This window comes from Dufourea novaeangliae, unplaced genomic scaffold (assembly GCF_001272555.1).
Source record: "Dufourea novaeangliae isolate 0120121106 unplaced genomic scaffold, ASM127255v1 scaffold21, whole genome shotgun sequence".
Lineage (NCBI taxonomy): Eukaryota > Metazoa > Arthropoda > Insecta > Hymenoptera > Halictidae > Dufourea > Dufourea novaeangliae.
The window spans coordinates 6,047,900-6,065,628 of NW_015373910.1; the positions used below are offsets into that span (position 1 = coordinate 6,047,900).

Consider the following 17,729-nt stretch of genomic DNA (forward strand, 5'->3'; position numbering starts at 1 on the left):
GTACGAAGCTTATACACGCGACAGCCCCGTCTCCTCTCTACCTCTCTGTCTATTATACCAGCCCGGGCTGTGTATCCATTCGCGCGTTTTCTCCGTATTAATGCACGGCGTACATCGAGCTCTGTAATTCAATCCCGGGCCGGGGTCGATCGCGAGGTATCGATGTACAGGCGTGCGCGGAGTTTAAAAACGGGACAGGTTCGCGGGCAGATTGCCAGCCCGGTCGGTGAATGACGAACGGGATCCTGGATCTGAAATCCTAGGAGTCACCCACTGCTGCCTGGCAGCCCAGTTTGATACGCGACCCCAACACTGGATTTGGTCCCTCCAAGTCTGGCTACTGAGATCACTTATCTGCAGAGAGGATTGGACAATTATCAGCTTGGTAGCAGATTTAGATAGAATCTGTCGTCCTGGGTATTTTAGGTAGCAGATAGGTCCAATGCACAGATGTAAAATACATACACAAGACATATAGGACATGTAAGACATATAGGAGGACATATAGGATAAAAGGGATTGAAAGAGTTTAGATTCAAGGATGGAATTGATCCTAGGTTTAGCTACTTCCGTTACAGGATCAGTAGCTTTCTCAGAGTGGCAGTACCATAGTTCTCTGAAGTGTAAAGAAGGATTACAGAGAAGAGGGTACTTGAAGTTAGGTTTGAATCTAGGAAAGGAGATCCTCGATAAAAATGAATGACCAAAGTATACAGAGTGTAGCTACCTGAATTAAGGAAATTGGTGATTTGTAAAGATTAAGTGACGCTTCAAGGAGTCGAAATCTGGTTTTTACTTAGGCACGTCCTCGTGAGCAGCGGTCCGCTTCTCACCCCAGAACAATGGGAGGTCTGCGGCGTGGCCTGTTACCGCGCCTGTTCGAATTCCCTGCAGGAGTTGCACCAGCTGACCATGGCTTTCTCGCCGCGATCGGAATCCTTTTACGGCGACATCGCTCAGGTGAAGGTTGCCGCGCGACGGGACGCGACTATGGAGGAGTCGGAGCGTCTACGGCAGCTCGCAGCGCAGGTAGGTTGCCACATTGTTGCCACTCTGTGTCTGAGCCTATCTGGAAGGCGAATAACAATGTCACTTCTGGCTGTTTGACGTTCGTTGTGCTTCTTTGTGTTCCTCACATATCGCCATGAGTTTTTACTACAGTACATACATACGTTCTGTTGCGAGCGTGTGTAACGTTCGATCGAATTACGGGTGGTCAATGGATGGAGCACGGATGTAGACCGATGATACTTGGAAATTTGCAACTTTCTTTATTCCTTTGATGTCCGATGACGATTGGCTATATTATCGAAGATAATCGCGGCATTTCTTCGTTTCTCTGTCGAGATCGTTTTTCTTACCGTTCACGCGCGGTAGATCATTTTTTTTTTTTTAGAGAGTCAGAAATGTTAAAGTAGCTTTGCTCGGTTCTGTCAATGGGTATGTGTGTGTGAGTGTGTTGTGTACATAGAAGTATATATAGTATATATATATATTGGCAATTGCCTGCGAGTGAGAGACACGTGGTGCCCTCCTGACCTGACTTGCTCCCAGGTGAGCCAGCTGCGCGAGGTATTGTCTGCCGTCAAGAGGCAGAATGCGGCGTCACTGTCGACGACACCTTTCCAGGATTCGATGACCATTGAGACGACACTGATCGACCAGCACACTACTTCCTACTCCGTCGGTTGTAGGCAGCACACGACACCCCTCGATTACACTAACACTACGACGAACACGGGCCCCCATTGGCTCTAGCCGCCCACGGTAACTCACGTCATGGATTTTAAAACAAACAAATGAGAAAAAAAAAATAAATAAATAACAAACATACGAATGATCAACAAAACCAAGAAAGAGAGATAACCGATGTATACGTATATAATATAGGGACAGAAGCAAACAAACGAACGATCGATTGATTCCTATTGCTAACTATTCGTAATTGAACGGGGAACCACAATGATCCATTCGGGATCTATCGGTGGGCATATACAGACCCCGTGAACGCGGTCGTCGACAGGCCTGCTATCGATCCACGTTCACCGCGACTTCGGTCCATTGCAATTACCGCTTTCTGCCTTTGGAAGATCGTTTCCCCCACGCGGAGACGTGATCGTAGATAATACAATTCAGATATTTTATATATATATACAATTTCTTTCTGCTGCCTACGTGCCTCGATGAAATCGTGCGCTTTTTTTCGTGTGTTCGGAGCTTGCATCTGTATGGCTGATGATGGCATACCAGTGGCGTAGAATCGAGCGTACGATTTTCTTGGATCGATTTGCATATTTACGAATTATCGCGTAAATGTTCGAAGGCTAATCCTGTCGGAGGTTCGAATAAATAAGTGGCACACGAGTGCGATATACATAATATTACTGAATTGCTCAAAATCGTCAAAGCTTTAAAAAATTAAAAAAAAAAAAAAAAGACGACTCGAATTCTACGTCGCTTAGCAGCGTTGCAACAGAAAAGCAGTAGACTGTCACAGAGTGTTTCGATGAGAAAAAAGGAAATTACTATTGTGCGTACGAGACTGCATCCTTATTGTCAAACACACTCGTGTCTTTTAATCTGTATTTTTGTACCATTTAATGTGCTCGACGCGCTGACTGTGTCCAAATACAGAGATGCTTTTTATTATCTGCTGGTTCGTTCTTATATTGCACCCTCTTTAATTCCTCCAAATCGGCCGTACGCGAATCGGGGATATCGGTATGAAAGGACGGGGAGGAACCTCGAAGTAAGCCTGTCGACGCGGGGGTACGATACGATTTTTGTAACCGATCACCTTCGTTTAGATGTTTGCACTCGCTGGTAGAAGGCACAGGTCAAGCTGCAGAACCTCCTCGACGAGGTCCTTTCTCGTTGAATTCATCCACGTCGAATCCTTTGAGAACTACTGCGAACAGTTTGTTCGAATTCCTTTGGACCCTCTTAGCCACATTATCGTCCCAAAGTCATTTAATCGATTCTTAGGGAGGTAGTTGGTACCATTACTTGTCTCAGAAATGGCTAAATCATGTAAAAAGTCTAAATTATTATTACTACACTGTCCTGCTAAGGCTAATTGACGTATCTGCAACAGTCTTGTTTCGAAAAAAGAACGATTTAGTACTTAATAATGTCAATTACATATTAAATGTTTTTTTCTAATAAACAAAGCATTTACCCAGGCTAGTTTTGTTGCGACTTAATGAAGTCGGTTAGAATAATATTTAGTGTCTAAATTGTTCCTAACCCGTAATGTTACAAAAAATATGGCAGTTAGCTTTAATAGGACAGTATAGTAGTATCTACGAGCGACTGTATCGGAATAAGTTTCGAGTCGCTATTTCTGTGGCCTAGAGGGTCAACTGTACTTGTTTAAAAGGATAATCAAGAGATTTATCGATGAAGATTTTGTGAGAATTGATCGAGTGCAGAAGGACCCCGTCGTTTGCCGAGATATATCATTTAAATTTAACTTGGCACGGTCTTGCGTATCACCATTAAAATCCATGGCTTGAGTCCATGGCTAGAATTTCACTGTCACATAAATGTACGTGATGAGATATACGACACCTATCCTAGAAGCTGCAGCTTTTGTAGAATGCACAACCGTAATTTAAAAGCGACCGAATTAACGGAATCGTGTTATGTCTCGAGTTAGTACCCACTGTACATTTGACGATTAATTCACCAAACAAAAAAAAAAAAAAAATAAAAGCGGACCGTCATCATCTTTAGTCACCATATCACGAATATCACTGCAACAGCGGTCAGACATCACGCACGATTGCCTCTGTAATTCCTCGAAGGAAAATTCGGAACAAAATTGATCCACTAGGGAAAAAATGTATTCAGAATAAATGTTAGACGGTTCGAGGATCTACGGGGGAATCGTGCGTGGAAACGTCGCTCGGGATCATCGAAAAAATTCAAGATCGTATGCTCTTCAGGTGTTCCTCCTCGAGGAACAACGCAGCGAAGATCCATTGAGGACGAACGACGACAGATCTTATGTGTTCCTACTGTACCCACCATCCGTGGGTTCCACGCTCAATCCTGATCTCTATATCGTTCGAGTGCAGCTGAGGGCACTGGTGGTCGGTCTTCTGGTTCACCAGATGCTCCTCCATTGCATCGCCAGTGTCCTTTTGCAGAGCAACGACTCATTTCCTAGGTAGGTAAACCGTCCAAGGGAACTACCTAATTAGCAGACAGATAGAAACTGTTATTAAGTTCATCAAAATTCTAGTCTGTCTCACGTCATCCCGCATTCAATGGCGTCAGGATCACCAAAGCCTGCAGTTTCTGGCTGTCTATCCTACCTGACCAGCCACCACGTGGACATTTTCCTCTCAGCCCTGGACCTCTCTTACGCGGCAGCCCTGAAGTTCGACTGTCGGCCAGGTTTAAAGTTCCTGGTCCAGAAGGTAGCTAATCTCCAGCAACCAGCGAATCTTTATCGTCAGGCTGGAGCTGCCTGGATTATAAAGATCGTCACTCTCTTCGAGCTCTGCCTGCGTGAAATCGAGAATACCAACGCTACCCTAGAAACAGTCAAGTCCCTGCTAACCTTGAGCCTCGAAGACAAGGATTATCCCAAGAGATCCAATCTCCGAAAGCTGTCGAAATACTTGAGGCAACTGCGAACCACCTTCGAGGAGCTTTGTGATAGTTATGTGGAGGTGGTCCTGGATGAGGATGGCAAGCACACGAGAGTAGATAGCTTCTCGGAAAGGAAGATCTTCCTGCTGGTAGCACAGCCTGATGACTACCCAGAGATCACCAGAAAAGAACCCATCAACGATACAGCTATGGTCACGTCAGCTTCAATCGAGCATTTCCATCGGCAGCTGAACGAGCTAGAGGATCAAGTCGACCAGGACGAACAAGAGGACATAGAAGCATACAATCCTAATCTCGACGATGAGAGTGGATTGGACGAACTTGGGCCAGAGTCTGACGAAGACGCAAGACACTTCAGACTGTCTGACCTAGCTGTCGAGTATTCCACTGATTCTGGCCCGCCCAGCGAGCCAGAGACAGACGATTCCAGGCCAGTGTCTAGATTGGGCTCGGTCACAGAAAAGATTGTGTACCTTGATCGATCAGGTGGTACCTCCAGCGAGGGTTACATCGACGGAAAATACAGTTCGACGACTCCTGCTCCTTCACAGATGATGAATCATCGAGACAACTTGTATTATAAATTGAGCCCACTGAAGAGAGCCGAGTCGGTGGACTCTTTCGGGACGTCTGCCTTGGAGACGATCGCGACGAACGCTGCTGTGACGTTCGATGAGACTTCCTGTTATCCGAAATCGAGGTTGGAGAGGAGGAAAAGTGACGCCTGCTTGTTGTCCAGAAGGAATTCTCTTAAGTTCGTCGTCCCAAGTGAACTCGAGGACTATGAGAAGTTCGAACCTTTCGACTCAGCTGCTTTGAGGTGTAGATCGGTTATGGAGCTGAGGAAAAGATCAGTGTCCACTTCGTCCAATGACCTTGAGATGTCGCCGAGAGTGTCTTCGAAAATGGCTTCGAAGGAGACTGGTTCTCCGTCGTGTTTGGATAATATTGACGAGCTGTTGAGGGATTACGAGCGTAGCAAGAGGGGATTCAGGACTAATCCGTTCTTGAAGGGCGATAAGGAGGAGGTTGGGGTTGAAGGTCAAGATATTCCGATGAAGGACACTGGGTTTCAGAGGAAGACCAACGTTTACAAGGACAGTGAGGCGCACAGGAAGGCCTGGGCTGAGACTCTGAGCACTATTCTGGACTGGACTCTGGCTTTGCCGGTGAGTTTATAATTCTTTTTTTGTTATTAATTCTTCAAAGATGGTTTTGCAGGACTTAATAGTTTTTCTGTATGGTGAATACTTGTTATGAAAATGATTGAAAATTCATTGCAGGATGAACGATTGACCACCCTGCTTCCGGTCTTCGTCAGCGGAGTACGAGTCCTCACGAGGCACGCCGTGGACCAGGTCCTGAAACAGCGACTGTCCACCCTTTTCCACCGAATTGCGGTGTTATACGGGCTAACGAGCAATTAGGAACAGCTTCAATACATCTGGGAACAGATGTATTTTCACGAATCTTTCTGAGGCTGCTTCTATTGACTTGTGAGGTGAAATTGTTGGACACTGAGTAGAAAGCTGTTGACATCCAGTCGTGGGTCGTTCTTAAAAGCTTCGGTTCAGCTTGTGCTGTCTATTAGATCAAAAGACTATTCATGGAGCTTCTGTATCTTTGTCGTCAATCATTGAAAACGAGCTTTTCTATCGTCGAGGTGTAATTGATATTTGAGAAGAAACATCATTAGACTGAACATGAGAGTCAATCTATTCTTAAGACATTCGATACACGATGACCACCTTTGTGTTTCGAGGAAGAATAATATCTAAGGTACCAGTAGACGATTTTTAATCTCATCTATTAAAATCTTCATCTTCAAAGGGACAGATAACGACAGAAGATTCTGATTACCAAGATCAAGGACCAGTTTCAGGACCATTTCCATTGTCAACTTTGATCGAGGATTCTGAAGGAATTCGATGATCTTAAATGCATCCCATTTTCTGCATTCCATACTTCGCAGAGAATAACAGAAGATTATTGGTCCCGAGATCAGGGACCATTTTAAAACCGATGTTAAATGTGAATTCTATAAAAGTTCAAGAATTTCTAATGCATCTATCGATTGTTTCTCCACTTCCTTCATCTTCAGAACAGAAAAGATGGTGGACGATTGTAGTCACGAAAATTAAGGACCATTTCAAGGGCAATTTTAACGGATTGGAATACGAGCTCTGAATAATTATAAGGGTCCTAAATGTATTTCCAGCGACCGAATGTTGCATGCACACGACAGACAATAGCCAATCGGTCGATTCTCCGCGATAAAAGAAAACGGAGTGTCCCGTTTCGAACGGACATGCCTCGCCTATCTCTATCGCGTCCCGACGCGTCGACACGGAGGGACAAGGATTTTATTTACGATCCACTCCGCACGCACATCTCTCGATTCTCATTTTATGCTCTTTGCGCTTAACTGTAGTTTGCGGTCCAGTCGCAGAGTCGGATGCACCGGGAGTTTCGCTTCCAGCGTCGGGTGAACGCGCGAAGCGGCGTCGCGACGAGCCCTGACGGATCACGCGAGAACTGGTGGCCCACTTTACCGTTTCCTCTCTCCGTATATATTTTTTTTTTTGTAAAGAAAACGGTACAGATTCCCACCTTCAGTTCGTAAAAATCCGACACTCTGTCATCTTGAGTTACTTAATTTCACTAGGTATACCAATAAAATAATTTAATATTTATTATTTCGGGAAATCAAAAGTCTGCACCTGGTTGTAGGTAATAGTCATCCCCATCTTTGGATATCCATTGTCATTTAAAAAAAAAAGCGTTCGGAAACTATGGTACTATTTTATTCGAAGAAAATGGTGGCTTATTCATTGGTATATACACCTGATGATAATTTATAGATCGTTATATACTGTAGATCACTGACTATTGATTTCAAGATGATGCTGAAAATTATTTTTACGAGTAGGAAGAAACGAGAACATGTAATTGTAATTATTATGGCGACAGTTAAACGTTGATGTTGCATCTGGAAGGTAGAATAAACTATTTAGAAGCAGAATGTTATTTAACGGAAGGGTCACGAGGAGGATCCATGTTAAACGGATCCTTTGGATCTTGCCAAAAAATAGTTCGGCAGCGCGACGAGCTATAGCGGACGAGGGAGAATAATAATATTGTTATATTTTATTGTAAATAGTACTCCTCACGTGGATCGATTGCTGCGATCCATCCGAGAGAAGCTAGATATTTTTATCGTTAATTTCCATCGTGTTATTTAGACGGGCGTCTAGTCAACGATTGTCTCCGTTTCATTTTATCGCTTCGATATAATATATTATACATATATTTTGTAATATCGTTTGTAAGTTAGAGAGAAAAATGATAATAATTATCCGACCGTTGTTGCGCGTAAATTTAACCAGTGCTGCGGCGACGTTTTCCCCTCGCGATTCTCCCCTGGATTTTCCTCATCGGTGTTGATGAAAATATTGTTGAACGTCGAGATAAATTAACGAACGAAAATACATACGGACGAGTTTAAATGATCGATAATAAAACGTGCCTACGTAGACCCTGTTTCCTTTCCCTGACAAAGTTAATAACAAGTATAAACTGCGGATTCTAAGGCTAAACCATGGTTCCAGCCTATTGTGTATGAGAAACAGTATGAACGAATAAAAGGTGCGTTTATTATGAAACTGTTCTGGTGTTTTCAATGGGAAGCATGATCAATAAATACCAATGAATCCTCTGAGTCAGAAATCTTTTTGGCTATGAATAAACAATTATTATGACACTACCAAGATTTTTGACAATACAGAATCCCTGAAAGAGTAGAATTAAGTAATTTTGCTTCAATTAATAATCTTTTCTTTCCGTCGAATGTTAATAGAAGAAAAATACTACGAAATATTTATTAGAAGCCCTTTATGGATCGTAAGTTCTAAATTGATTTCTGGTTCCACGCCATTACTGTACAATTTAGATGCTGCAGGAATTAGAGTATGTTCGACAGAAGGGAGAAAGTGAATTTGTTGCGGGGGGTACATTCGACCGGGTCAACCCGACTTCGAAGAGGTATCGAAGGTGTCGACTATTTTCTGCGCGACCAGGATGGTTTTACTTCATTTTAACGGGCGCAGGAAAGGGCGGGAGACTCTTGTCTGCGGTCGAGTCATCCTCGTAAAGAGGCGAGCTTACGAGCGACGGCCGACTCTCGGCTTATTCCACGCTTTTATTCCCCTGTCCTGGCGTGCCCATTCGCTGTGGGCAGTAAACATGACCGAAGAGGAAGCAAGAGAAGTCACCGGAAAGCGTGTCGTCTTTACGAATGGAGGACGACGAACGAAGTCGAGGGAAGGCCTCTTCGAAGACGAAACGTAGGATCTAACGTCCCAGCCATTAAGACGACAGCCACCAATTCTATCTTCTATATTATTTAATATTCTTTTAGATTGCATATTGCGAAATATTAATGGTGCCGGTAGTAACAAGCTTTACTCTACGCGTGTAGTTGTAGCTACTCTGTGTCTTTTTCATATTGATTACAGAAGACGATCGTCTGAAAACAGGGAAACGGACCTTCGACGGTAACATCAACCTCCCAATCAAGATGATTGCCTGCTCGTTCTATGCGTCAGTTTTATCTATTAATTCCTCGTTCAGCCGGCAATTTCGCTTTGAACACGACATTTAAAGTGACTTTCTACCGGTTACACAATACAATCGACGGAGAACCGTTCAGAATTCACGGGAATTCACTTGAAATTCATCCGTTCGATGTGAAATGTACATCTTTAAGAGAAATTTCAAGACTTTGGACTTTACAGAAAATTGTGTTAGTTCAACTATATTTAAGTGTGCACAACAGTTTACGTTAGATGGACTTATCCAAGGGTGTTTAAATAACCAGATAAATAAATCAGTCGTAATTCTAGAATTTCACCAACACCCTGTCGAGGTTAATAGTTCAATTTACTCGAAATTTCACCGTTCTCGGTCTATTCACCGAATCAAAAATGGCGTCCCCGTCCAGCAGGGATCGTCATATGCGAAACAAGGACATACAGATCAGACTGTGGATAGCTAATAAAGGGACGTAGGACACTGCGAGGTTGGCCCCTCGGCGTAGACCGCAACTATCCATCCGTTCGTCATTTCCAGCGCGTGCGTTAAATATTAAATAGAGCTCGCTACGCTCGTGAAAAGGATTATCCCTCAACGTCCACGACGAAGGGAGGACAAACCGTTTCCCTGCGGTCTGCTCCCATGCTGGACACAGTCAGATAAAGATTTTTCCTGCGCTCGAAACCGTCGGCAAAGGATCCGCTTCGCTAATGAAGCCTATCCTCCGTCGTCCTTAATCTACCTTCAGCTTTTGTAACGAAACCGTGAACATTCGATTCCATTTTCTCTAACGAAACAAAATCCCGAAGCTACGTTCGCGAACGAAAGAAAACCGGGCAGGGGGGGGGATACAGGAAAACCGTCGGGGCAAGACTTTATTTCATGGAAAATATCTGTGTATTTACAACAGTTACATGACTGGGGAGTGGTCGCTCCCACTGGATCCTCCGAATCACAATGATCCACTCTCTGTCAGGACTTTCTCGTCGTTATTTCCCTTGGCCATTGGTGCTCCACTATACATCTACTCATGTTCAATCGGAAACCATCTTAAAGACCATCAAGATATACCGTCGAACCCATATACAAGTCCTCAAAGTCACTACCCTCCTATACACTTCCATATCATCGCTACCTACAGAACACCACAAAGTCCCTCACAAAAAAAGACACGTCTCTAACATCCCCTAAGTCTCTTATACACGAGGATCAACTCGTCGATATCACAATTAAAACACCGGGCACAGTCTCTCCTCTCGAGTCCAATCCCCCTAAAACATCTTCAATTCCCAGGATCAGCTCAATAGGGTCTCCAGACGTCGTTCCTCTGCTCGCTCTCCTCGCCCAGCACCCCAATCTCTAACCTATTGCTGCTGATGGTTAGGTTGCTGCCAGCGATCGTGACCTGTTCTTCGGTCAGGTCGCCATGCAGGTGCAGGTGGATCTGATTCTGGTTCACCGTGCTGTACAGCTGCGGATAGAGGACCATAGGTGCTGGGCTGATGTAGTTCTGGCTTGGATTGTTGTAGTAACCCTGGTAATTCGGATTGTAGTTGTGCGAGGCGACAGGAACTGGCGTGGCTGGTCCAGGTGTCCAGGAACCGTAATGGTAGCCGGGACTTCCACTACCCGTTCCTCCGCCGGCGAAGATGTCTGGGTCGTTGGACTTACTTGGGACCAATGGCAGGGAAGACGAGGTGGTCCCGTGGCCTGGGTACATGGACACGCAGTTAGGCGTGTAGGTGTCCTGCTGGTTCTCCGAGGGAAGAACTGGAAGATTGAAAGAACTTTTTCACCTTATCCTAATTGGTACAGGATAGTCCTATTCTTAGTTCAGAAGTTTTTTCGTGGGTCGCAGTTTTTCTTTGGTTAGTGTTCAAGCGGATCATGAGGCCTGGAATGTGTGCTGAGGATTCTTGGTGGTATTTTTGCTGCAGTGATCAACCATTCATAGCTCCATGTGACTTTGAAGTCACATACCGATGTATCGATTTTTTTTTGGTCTAATTTCATTCTTTGGTAACCGATAACATTCCTTGCAGCAATTATCAACTCTGGCTTGATATCTCATCGGAGTAATAATTAAATCTTTAAAAATTGTATATTCATTTTTGATTTGTATTTTGGGGTTGATATTTGCTGGCTTCACGGTATAGAAATTTTTGTATACTGAGGAGAGATTAGTTGTAGAGTCTGACGATTGAGGTGGTCAGTGTTAGCGTTGTTTAAAGAGATTGCTAGAAGAATATAGCCTTCTAGTGGAAAATTAGAATGGAATACTTAGACCTAGGTGTGGTTGATGTGTCCAGGATTACTATTATTAGAGGTATCATATCTCCAATATCCTCTAAACGAAGTAATCACGTGGTAAGCATAAAAGTTACAATCATAAAAATGTCAATAAACAAGAAGTTCTAGTATTCTCCAAAAAAAAGAACAAGAAAAGTCAGAGATCCAAGAATATTTAGGGATCACAAGAATAATCCAACGATACAGAGGATAGACACATTCAGGACGATCGTCTCATCTGTGGTATACGTCACAGATGTTGCGAACTCACGGTGTTATGTCACACACAGAACAGGAAGAACGCGTTCCCCGAATGGCTGCTGCGTCACTGGTGTATCAGTAGGTTACGTCCCCGAGTATTTTCCTTTCCGTACTGACGCAGTTTCGTGATATTTCGGTCGAAGTCCCGAGCACATAAAGGGTTTTCCACTAAGAATGATATGATTTTGAAATGAAATGACAACCATGTTTAAAATGTTATAACTATCATTAGTTGTTATTTGTCTTTAGTATACTATGACAATTTATCATGGCTAAATAATATATATCAAAATAATATAAAAAGTTTGGCTGTATCTAAAATAGTTTTTATTTCATTTCATTGTAAAATCATATTGTTCTATTTGGAAAACCCCTTTATATATGTATACTCACCGGCGGGTAACGGCATAGGTTCCGTGGTCGGGTGATGGGAGAGGGGATCACCGGGATACGAGAACGCCCCTCCAGGTATCGGCGAGAATGAACCCCCGCTGCTGACCGGAGGCGCTGGATAAGACGGTGTCGTCGACGGATAGCTCCACTCCGCTGTCCCTGTGCTCGTATCTGCGAACATGATGCAATTGCGTCCTGAGGCAAGAAAGTATACCAGAAAGATAAAACTTAATTATGACCCAACTATTACTTCATGAATAAATTTCCGTTTCATTCTCCCTTTGGAGGATTGTAGAACTGTGGAAGATGCTTGGTCCGATATATTCCTTGGAAACGGTAATAATTAGACGTCTTCATTGTACTTACTATGGTATTGTTAATATATATGAGCGAAACGAGGTTCAGCGCATATTACGACTGCTGTTATTACACCTGGCGTAATGTACATGAATTGTCTGTTTGTAGGCGATCTAGAACAGTGGTTCCAAATCTTTTTCGGATCATGCCCCAGTTAATCAAAGGTGAACGTAAATTCTGCCAAAAGCACTATTATAATTTCTATAATCGAAAAATTCCTTGTTAATTGTTTACATCTTTAAAATAATCGAGTGTCCATCCTCTTACAAAACCCCGTTAAAATTGAAGTCGGACAGTTGGGGTCCTTCCTCTGTAAAAGTTTGTATAAGTAGAACTTCTTCAAGACATGGTTTCGTTGTGTTTCAGTATAAGATTCTTAACGAAGATCGCGAAATTTGATTGAGTAACTCCGAGTCAAACGAACCGATATGACTCACCGAATCGAACGGAAGTCCAAATGATCGTCGAATCCACGATGAATACTCAACGTTCCTTAGATCTTTTTGATCCTCGAAATTTCCATCGATCGATTCTGGTTAGACGTTCTCGGTTCAGACAAGTTGTGCCGCCCGAAACACGGCACAGGGCACGAAATATAATTGATCGGTATTAACATCTCGTGAAATATTTATCGCAGACTTCGGCGACTTCCGTCGGACGTCCGATGAATATCCAAGTGTACGGAGAGGTAAAAGTTACGGAAACGGAGAGGAAAAGATCGCAGCAACCAGGCTGAGTCATCGATGATTCGGCGAAACCATTTCTTTTTTATTTTTTTTTTAATTTCGTCACACGGTTCCTCCCACTACCAGACAACGACGACGAATCGGAACGATTATGAAATTGCATATTCGCGCTCGCGGCGCCCGAGAGATCGGGAATAATGTTTCACGAAAAACTCGTCGGCGACACACAATACTTCTTCTTTCCTTTATTCCCCTCGATGAGCCGTTTCAGCTTTCATTCGGCATCCGTAACACTAGAGTTTCCTTCTCGCCCCCCCCTCACCTCCAGGTGGCCTTCGAGGATTCGTTTAAAATCTCGTTCTAGTTTTTATCAGTTCGCTTTTGTTCTTTCCTACGTGTACGGTATTTCTCGCTCGAAAACCGTGGTGTACAAAGATTGAGGTCCGATTGCAAGGATTATGGTACAAGATTAGTACTACCAAATCTATCAAAATGACAGAATTCAGATTTGTTATGATGGATATTTTTATGAAATGAACATTTAAGAAATGAATTATCGTTAATATTTTGTTCACGAATGTATATTGCTGTCATGTTTGTTGTCATTAAAAAGAAAGATTTTAAAAATGGCATTAACTCAAATTTTCAAAATTTGGATTTACACCACTATGCTTCTCAATCCGTAATATATTATAGATATCGATATTTTACCTAATAAAATTTTTTGTTTATTTATTACCTAATAAAAATTTCACTGTTTCGAATGGAAAAATCCAAGTCTATAACTTCTTCATCAACTGATACTTAGTTCAGATGATTCTGAGTAGTTTAAGACGTGGCTTTCTCTTGTAGAATTCTTATCGATTAAGTTCCGTGAGAATTAAGTGTCACACGATATGTAGAACACGTTCCTGGTAAAAGTTAAACATCGAAGTTCAAAGAACCGCTTGTATCATCGTCGCAGAGCCGCATACACGATGCTTAGACTCGTTCAGCAGCGAGAACAACCGGTGGAAAACCCGAGCATTGGTAATTCTTGACGAACGCTCACCGGACGATGACAAAACGTACGCTTCCTCAAGGGCGGCGTTCATCGTCCAGCCGTTTCTAGGAAGACCCGTGCTACGGGGAAGTCGTGAGCTGTCGAAATTTTACGACTGCTACTTTCTGCCAAAAAATCTCGAAACATTCCATTCGACTTTGAGATTTCTGTGAATCTGCTCGAGGACAAATCAAAACTACAAAGTCACTCAGATTGGACGAGGTTAATAATTGCATGTTACTTATTGAATTGTAATTTGTCTGATCTACTTAAACTCTCGCCTTATTATTTTTAATATTCTCAATTTTCATTATTAGTATTAGTAAGTAGTATGTATTGTAGTCTTAGAGGCTTGAAGATTGTGTCTGTCGAAAACAGATATGAAAAGCTAATGTCTGTCTAGTGACTGTCTGGATCTACTGTTGCATAGTACAAGTTCTTCTCTAAGAAGACATGTCTTTTTCCACTTTTTTTTTTTACATTTCTTTGACGTATACACATGACTTCTCGAATTGTTAAGGAGAGTCCAGAATTTGATCTTCCGTTGATCGATCAAGAACAGAGAGGAAAAGCGTGTCGATCGCGTTTCGTAATACATATAACGTCACGAAACAAAACTCTGACGAAACCATTTCACAGCCGTGTGTATCAAAGATTTTTCCCACTTTAGGTGAAAACAACTGATTCAGCCGAAGGGGACCAACCGCGCAGTAATCGGCGTCGAGTCACAGGATAAAATCATTTTGCACAGACAGACAGCCGTCGTAGCCGATTTTCCGCTCGTGAGCCGTTTTTTTACGGCTTTGGAACACCGGAGAAACCTATATTTCGCGGGGAGTTAATGGAAAGCGACGGGTCAAGGCGGGGAAGTTGCGGAGAGAATTGATTAGAAAACCGTCGATTTTAATAGCCGATAAATCTCCGGTTTCGCCATTGACTCGGTGCTTGCCACGCTTCGTAATCCCCCGAAGCTTACGAGAGGCGAGCAAGAAACGCGGCCTGAGGTTTTATAATTAACGGCTGCTAATTCCCTCGTAAACGGCCACTGAATCTGCATTCAAGCCTTTTCAGATGGATTCTTTGCTTCACAATGTGCTACTTTGATGGAAGACGGTAATTGAGACCACTTGAGACAGGTTTTCTTGTGTTCTTGGTTACCCTCTGTTGTCACACTGGATCGAATTGATCCAGAATTTAACTTTGAAGTGAAATATCTTCGTAGCATTATTGAAAATGGTACTACTGGCGCTATGTAGTAGTAATTTCAGGTATCCAAAAGAAGAAATTTTCTTCAGAATATTGTACCTTCTTCAAACATTTTTTAAAACATGATGAAACTTTCAATGTTAGTTTGTAACCACGAAAGTATAATCTAAAATTTTCAAACTTTATATGAGAATTTTTGCGACTTAATTTAACAAACAGTTTGCAAACAACAGCTGACTGAATATTGGTTTAGGTCAAATTTACGCAGTGTGACAACTACGTTTGAAAAAGGAGGTGTCCCAATGGAGGGCTAACGATTCTGCTTTGTAAACATTCTTCTTAATTGCTTTAGTGACAAAGGCTTCTTGAAGAAGGAGATCAAAGTCTGCTTACTCAACAGTCAAGTGTCAGACGTCTGGGTCCCTGTATCTATCATCAAAGTCTCAAAAAGTGACACTCTGTCAACTGTCCTAGCCTCGAGGGAGAAGTCAGCCGGGTGAGATATAAGGTCGAGGTCGAGGGTCTCTGGCAAAACTGTCGTTACACGCCTACCGGCCCCGAGGAAGGTCGAGGTCGTTTCGGAATTCTCAAAGGGGACCGCCACAAGGGGGGAAATGGGGGCGTGCGGGTGATTACCGAAAATGGCCGTGTATTTGCCGCAATTACCGGAACAACGGTAACAAAACAAAGGCAGCATGGATCGGTGTTCGGGCGACCATCTGTTGGATAATAGTCCGTCTCGAGTCTCCTCTTCAGGGAAGAGCAGGGAGCTGGTTCTATGAACTAGGAGGAAGGAGAAGAAGGACAAGAGATCGAGGAGAAGAATCGAGAGATCTTTGGGCTGGAGGATCTTCTCCAGATCCTTTTCGTCTCTTACGAAGTATATGATTCAAGGAGAGATTTAAGACGATTATAACATATTTAGTCAACCCTTTTTTCCAGTTTTCAAGGTCACTTTCAGTTTTATTTTATAGGTAAATATATCATTTTTTTACGCCCATATTTTAGCGGATACTGAGACGAAATCACTTCGAAATATTGTTCTATCGTGGAAATTAAAATGTTTGAAAATTGGTCGTGGATTGAGGATAAATGTTCGATCGAACAGCTAGCAGTAGAATAATCCAAACCGATCACGTTTCGTGGTCCACCCTGTATACTAGCGAAGAAATAAAGGGTTGGATGTAAACTGGAGTGTATTTGGTGAAACTACGAAGTCTTGTAAAATTGAGAATTTATGATCCACTTTGTCCTCGATGCAGTGATACATTCCAGGTTTCTTTAGGAAGGACGTTATGGTTTGCGAGTCCGGCGTTTCCTAATACGATCAAACGAACACAACGAGAACCGTCGAAGTCCGTTTCGAAACCGGTTAATCCATGACAAACAGACCTACCAACAATCAGCGAGAGGAATGTTGCATCAGACTCCAAATGAAATTGATTCTCATCGTTCTTACCGAAACATTAAAGACACCATTTAATGAAAATTACGGATAAACAAGCGCAGGGAGCACCCAGGAGCAATGGATCGTTGGAAGTGACAAAGTTGGACCGAGGATCAACGATCTATTCCCTTCAAGCTTTTTCATCGTTGACAGAGCATTCATTGATCGAGTGGCTCGGTGTCGTCACGGCTTTGGTCAGACCGTTTCAACCGGGCTACCAGGCGAGAGGGACTCTTTCAAGAATCGCGGAGGTGTAACCTCGCCGCGTTGATCCTGACCGAAGGAACGCGCGAGTCCTGACCAAAGGAACTCCGAGTTGTTTACTACTTCCTTCTCGTCGTGTCTCTTGCTCTGTCTGTTGCGCTGTCTTCGTCTCTCTCTGTCGCTCCTCGGGTGTGAAACCACAGTGAGGTGGTTTTGGTGCTTAGTTCCCCGACCAGCCATCTACTTAACGAACCGTCCATCGACCGCCGTCATTTCGTCGTTTCTCGGTTTCTCTCCCACCTAACACTGAACCCTCTCCCCCCTTCATACCAAGCATTGCCGTGCTACCGCTAGTCGGTGGTTCGATCGAGCTCGTCATCTTCTCTCGACCGTCTCGAGATCGGTCTCCTAATCCGCGCGGAAATCGCTGGGGCACACCGAGACGTTCCGAGGAATCAGGTAACGGATCCTCGGAATAGGCTCCAGTCATGGGGCATCCAAAGAGTGGAGGTGGAAAGTGAGACACTTTGCACAGGTGAATATTGACAATAGCACTTGGACATTTTGATTTTAGGTATTTGGAGATTTGTGGGACATCTAGGGAAGATGAGACTGGTTCTGATCTTATTGTAGG

The 17,729-nt window shown here is 43.3% G+C and overlaps 2 protein-coding genes across 2 annotated transcripts in view; one reads left to right on the plus strand and one right to left on the minus strand.

The window, feature by feature from the left end:
* The window catches only part of LOC107194086 (brefeldin A-inhibited guanine nucleotide-exchange protein 3), a 13,912-nt gene extending 7,865 nt beyond the window's left edge, over positions 1–6,047 (plus strand). The window contains 4 exon segments of the mRNA XM_015583650.1: positions 801–1,029; positions 3,948–4,171; positions 4,247–5,789; positions 5,904–6,047. Of these exon segments, the coding sequence (XP_015439136.1) occupies positions 801–1,029; positions 3,948–4,171; positions 4,247–5,789; positions 5,904–6,047 (2,140 nt within the window).
* Positions 6,048–10,510: 4,463 nt separating this feature from the next.
* Positions 10,511–17,729, minus strand: part of LOC107194131 (runt-related transcription factor 3-like) — a 36,518-nt gene continuing 29,299 nt past the window's right edge. The window contains exons 5-6 of the mRNA XM_015583696.1: positions 12,154–12,324; positions 10,511–10,980 (exon numbers count right to left, since the gene is read on the minus strand). Of these exons, the coding sequence (XP_015439182.1) occupies positions 10,511–10,980; positions 12,154–12,324 (641 nt within the window). The remainder of the gene's footprint in view (positions 10,981–12,153; positions 12,325–17,729) is intronic.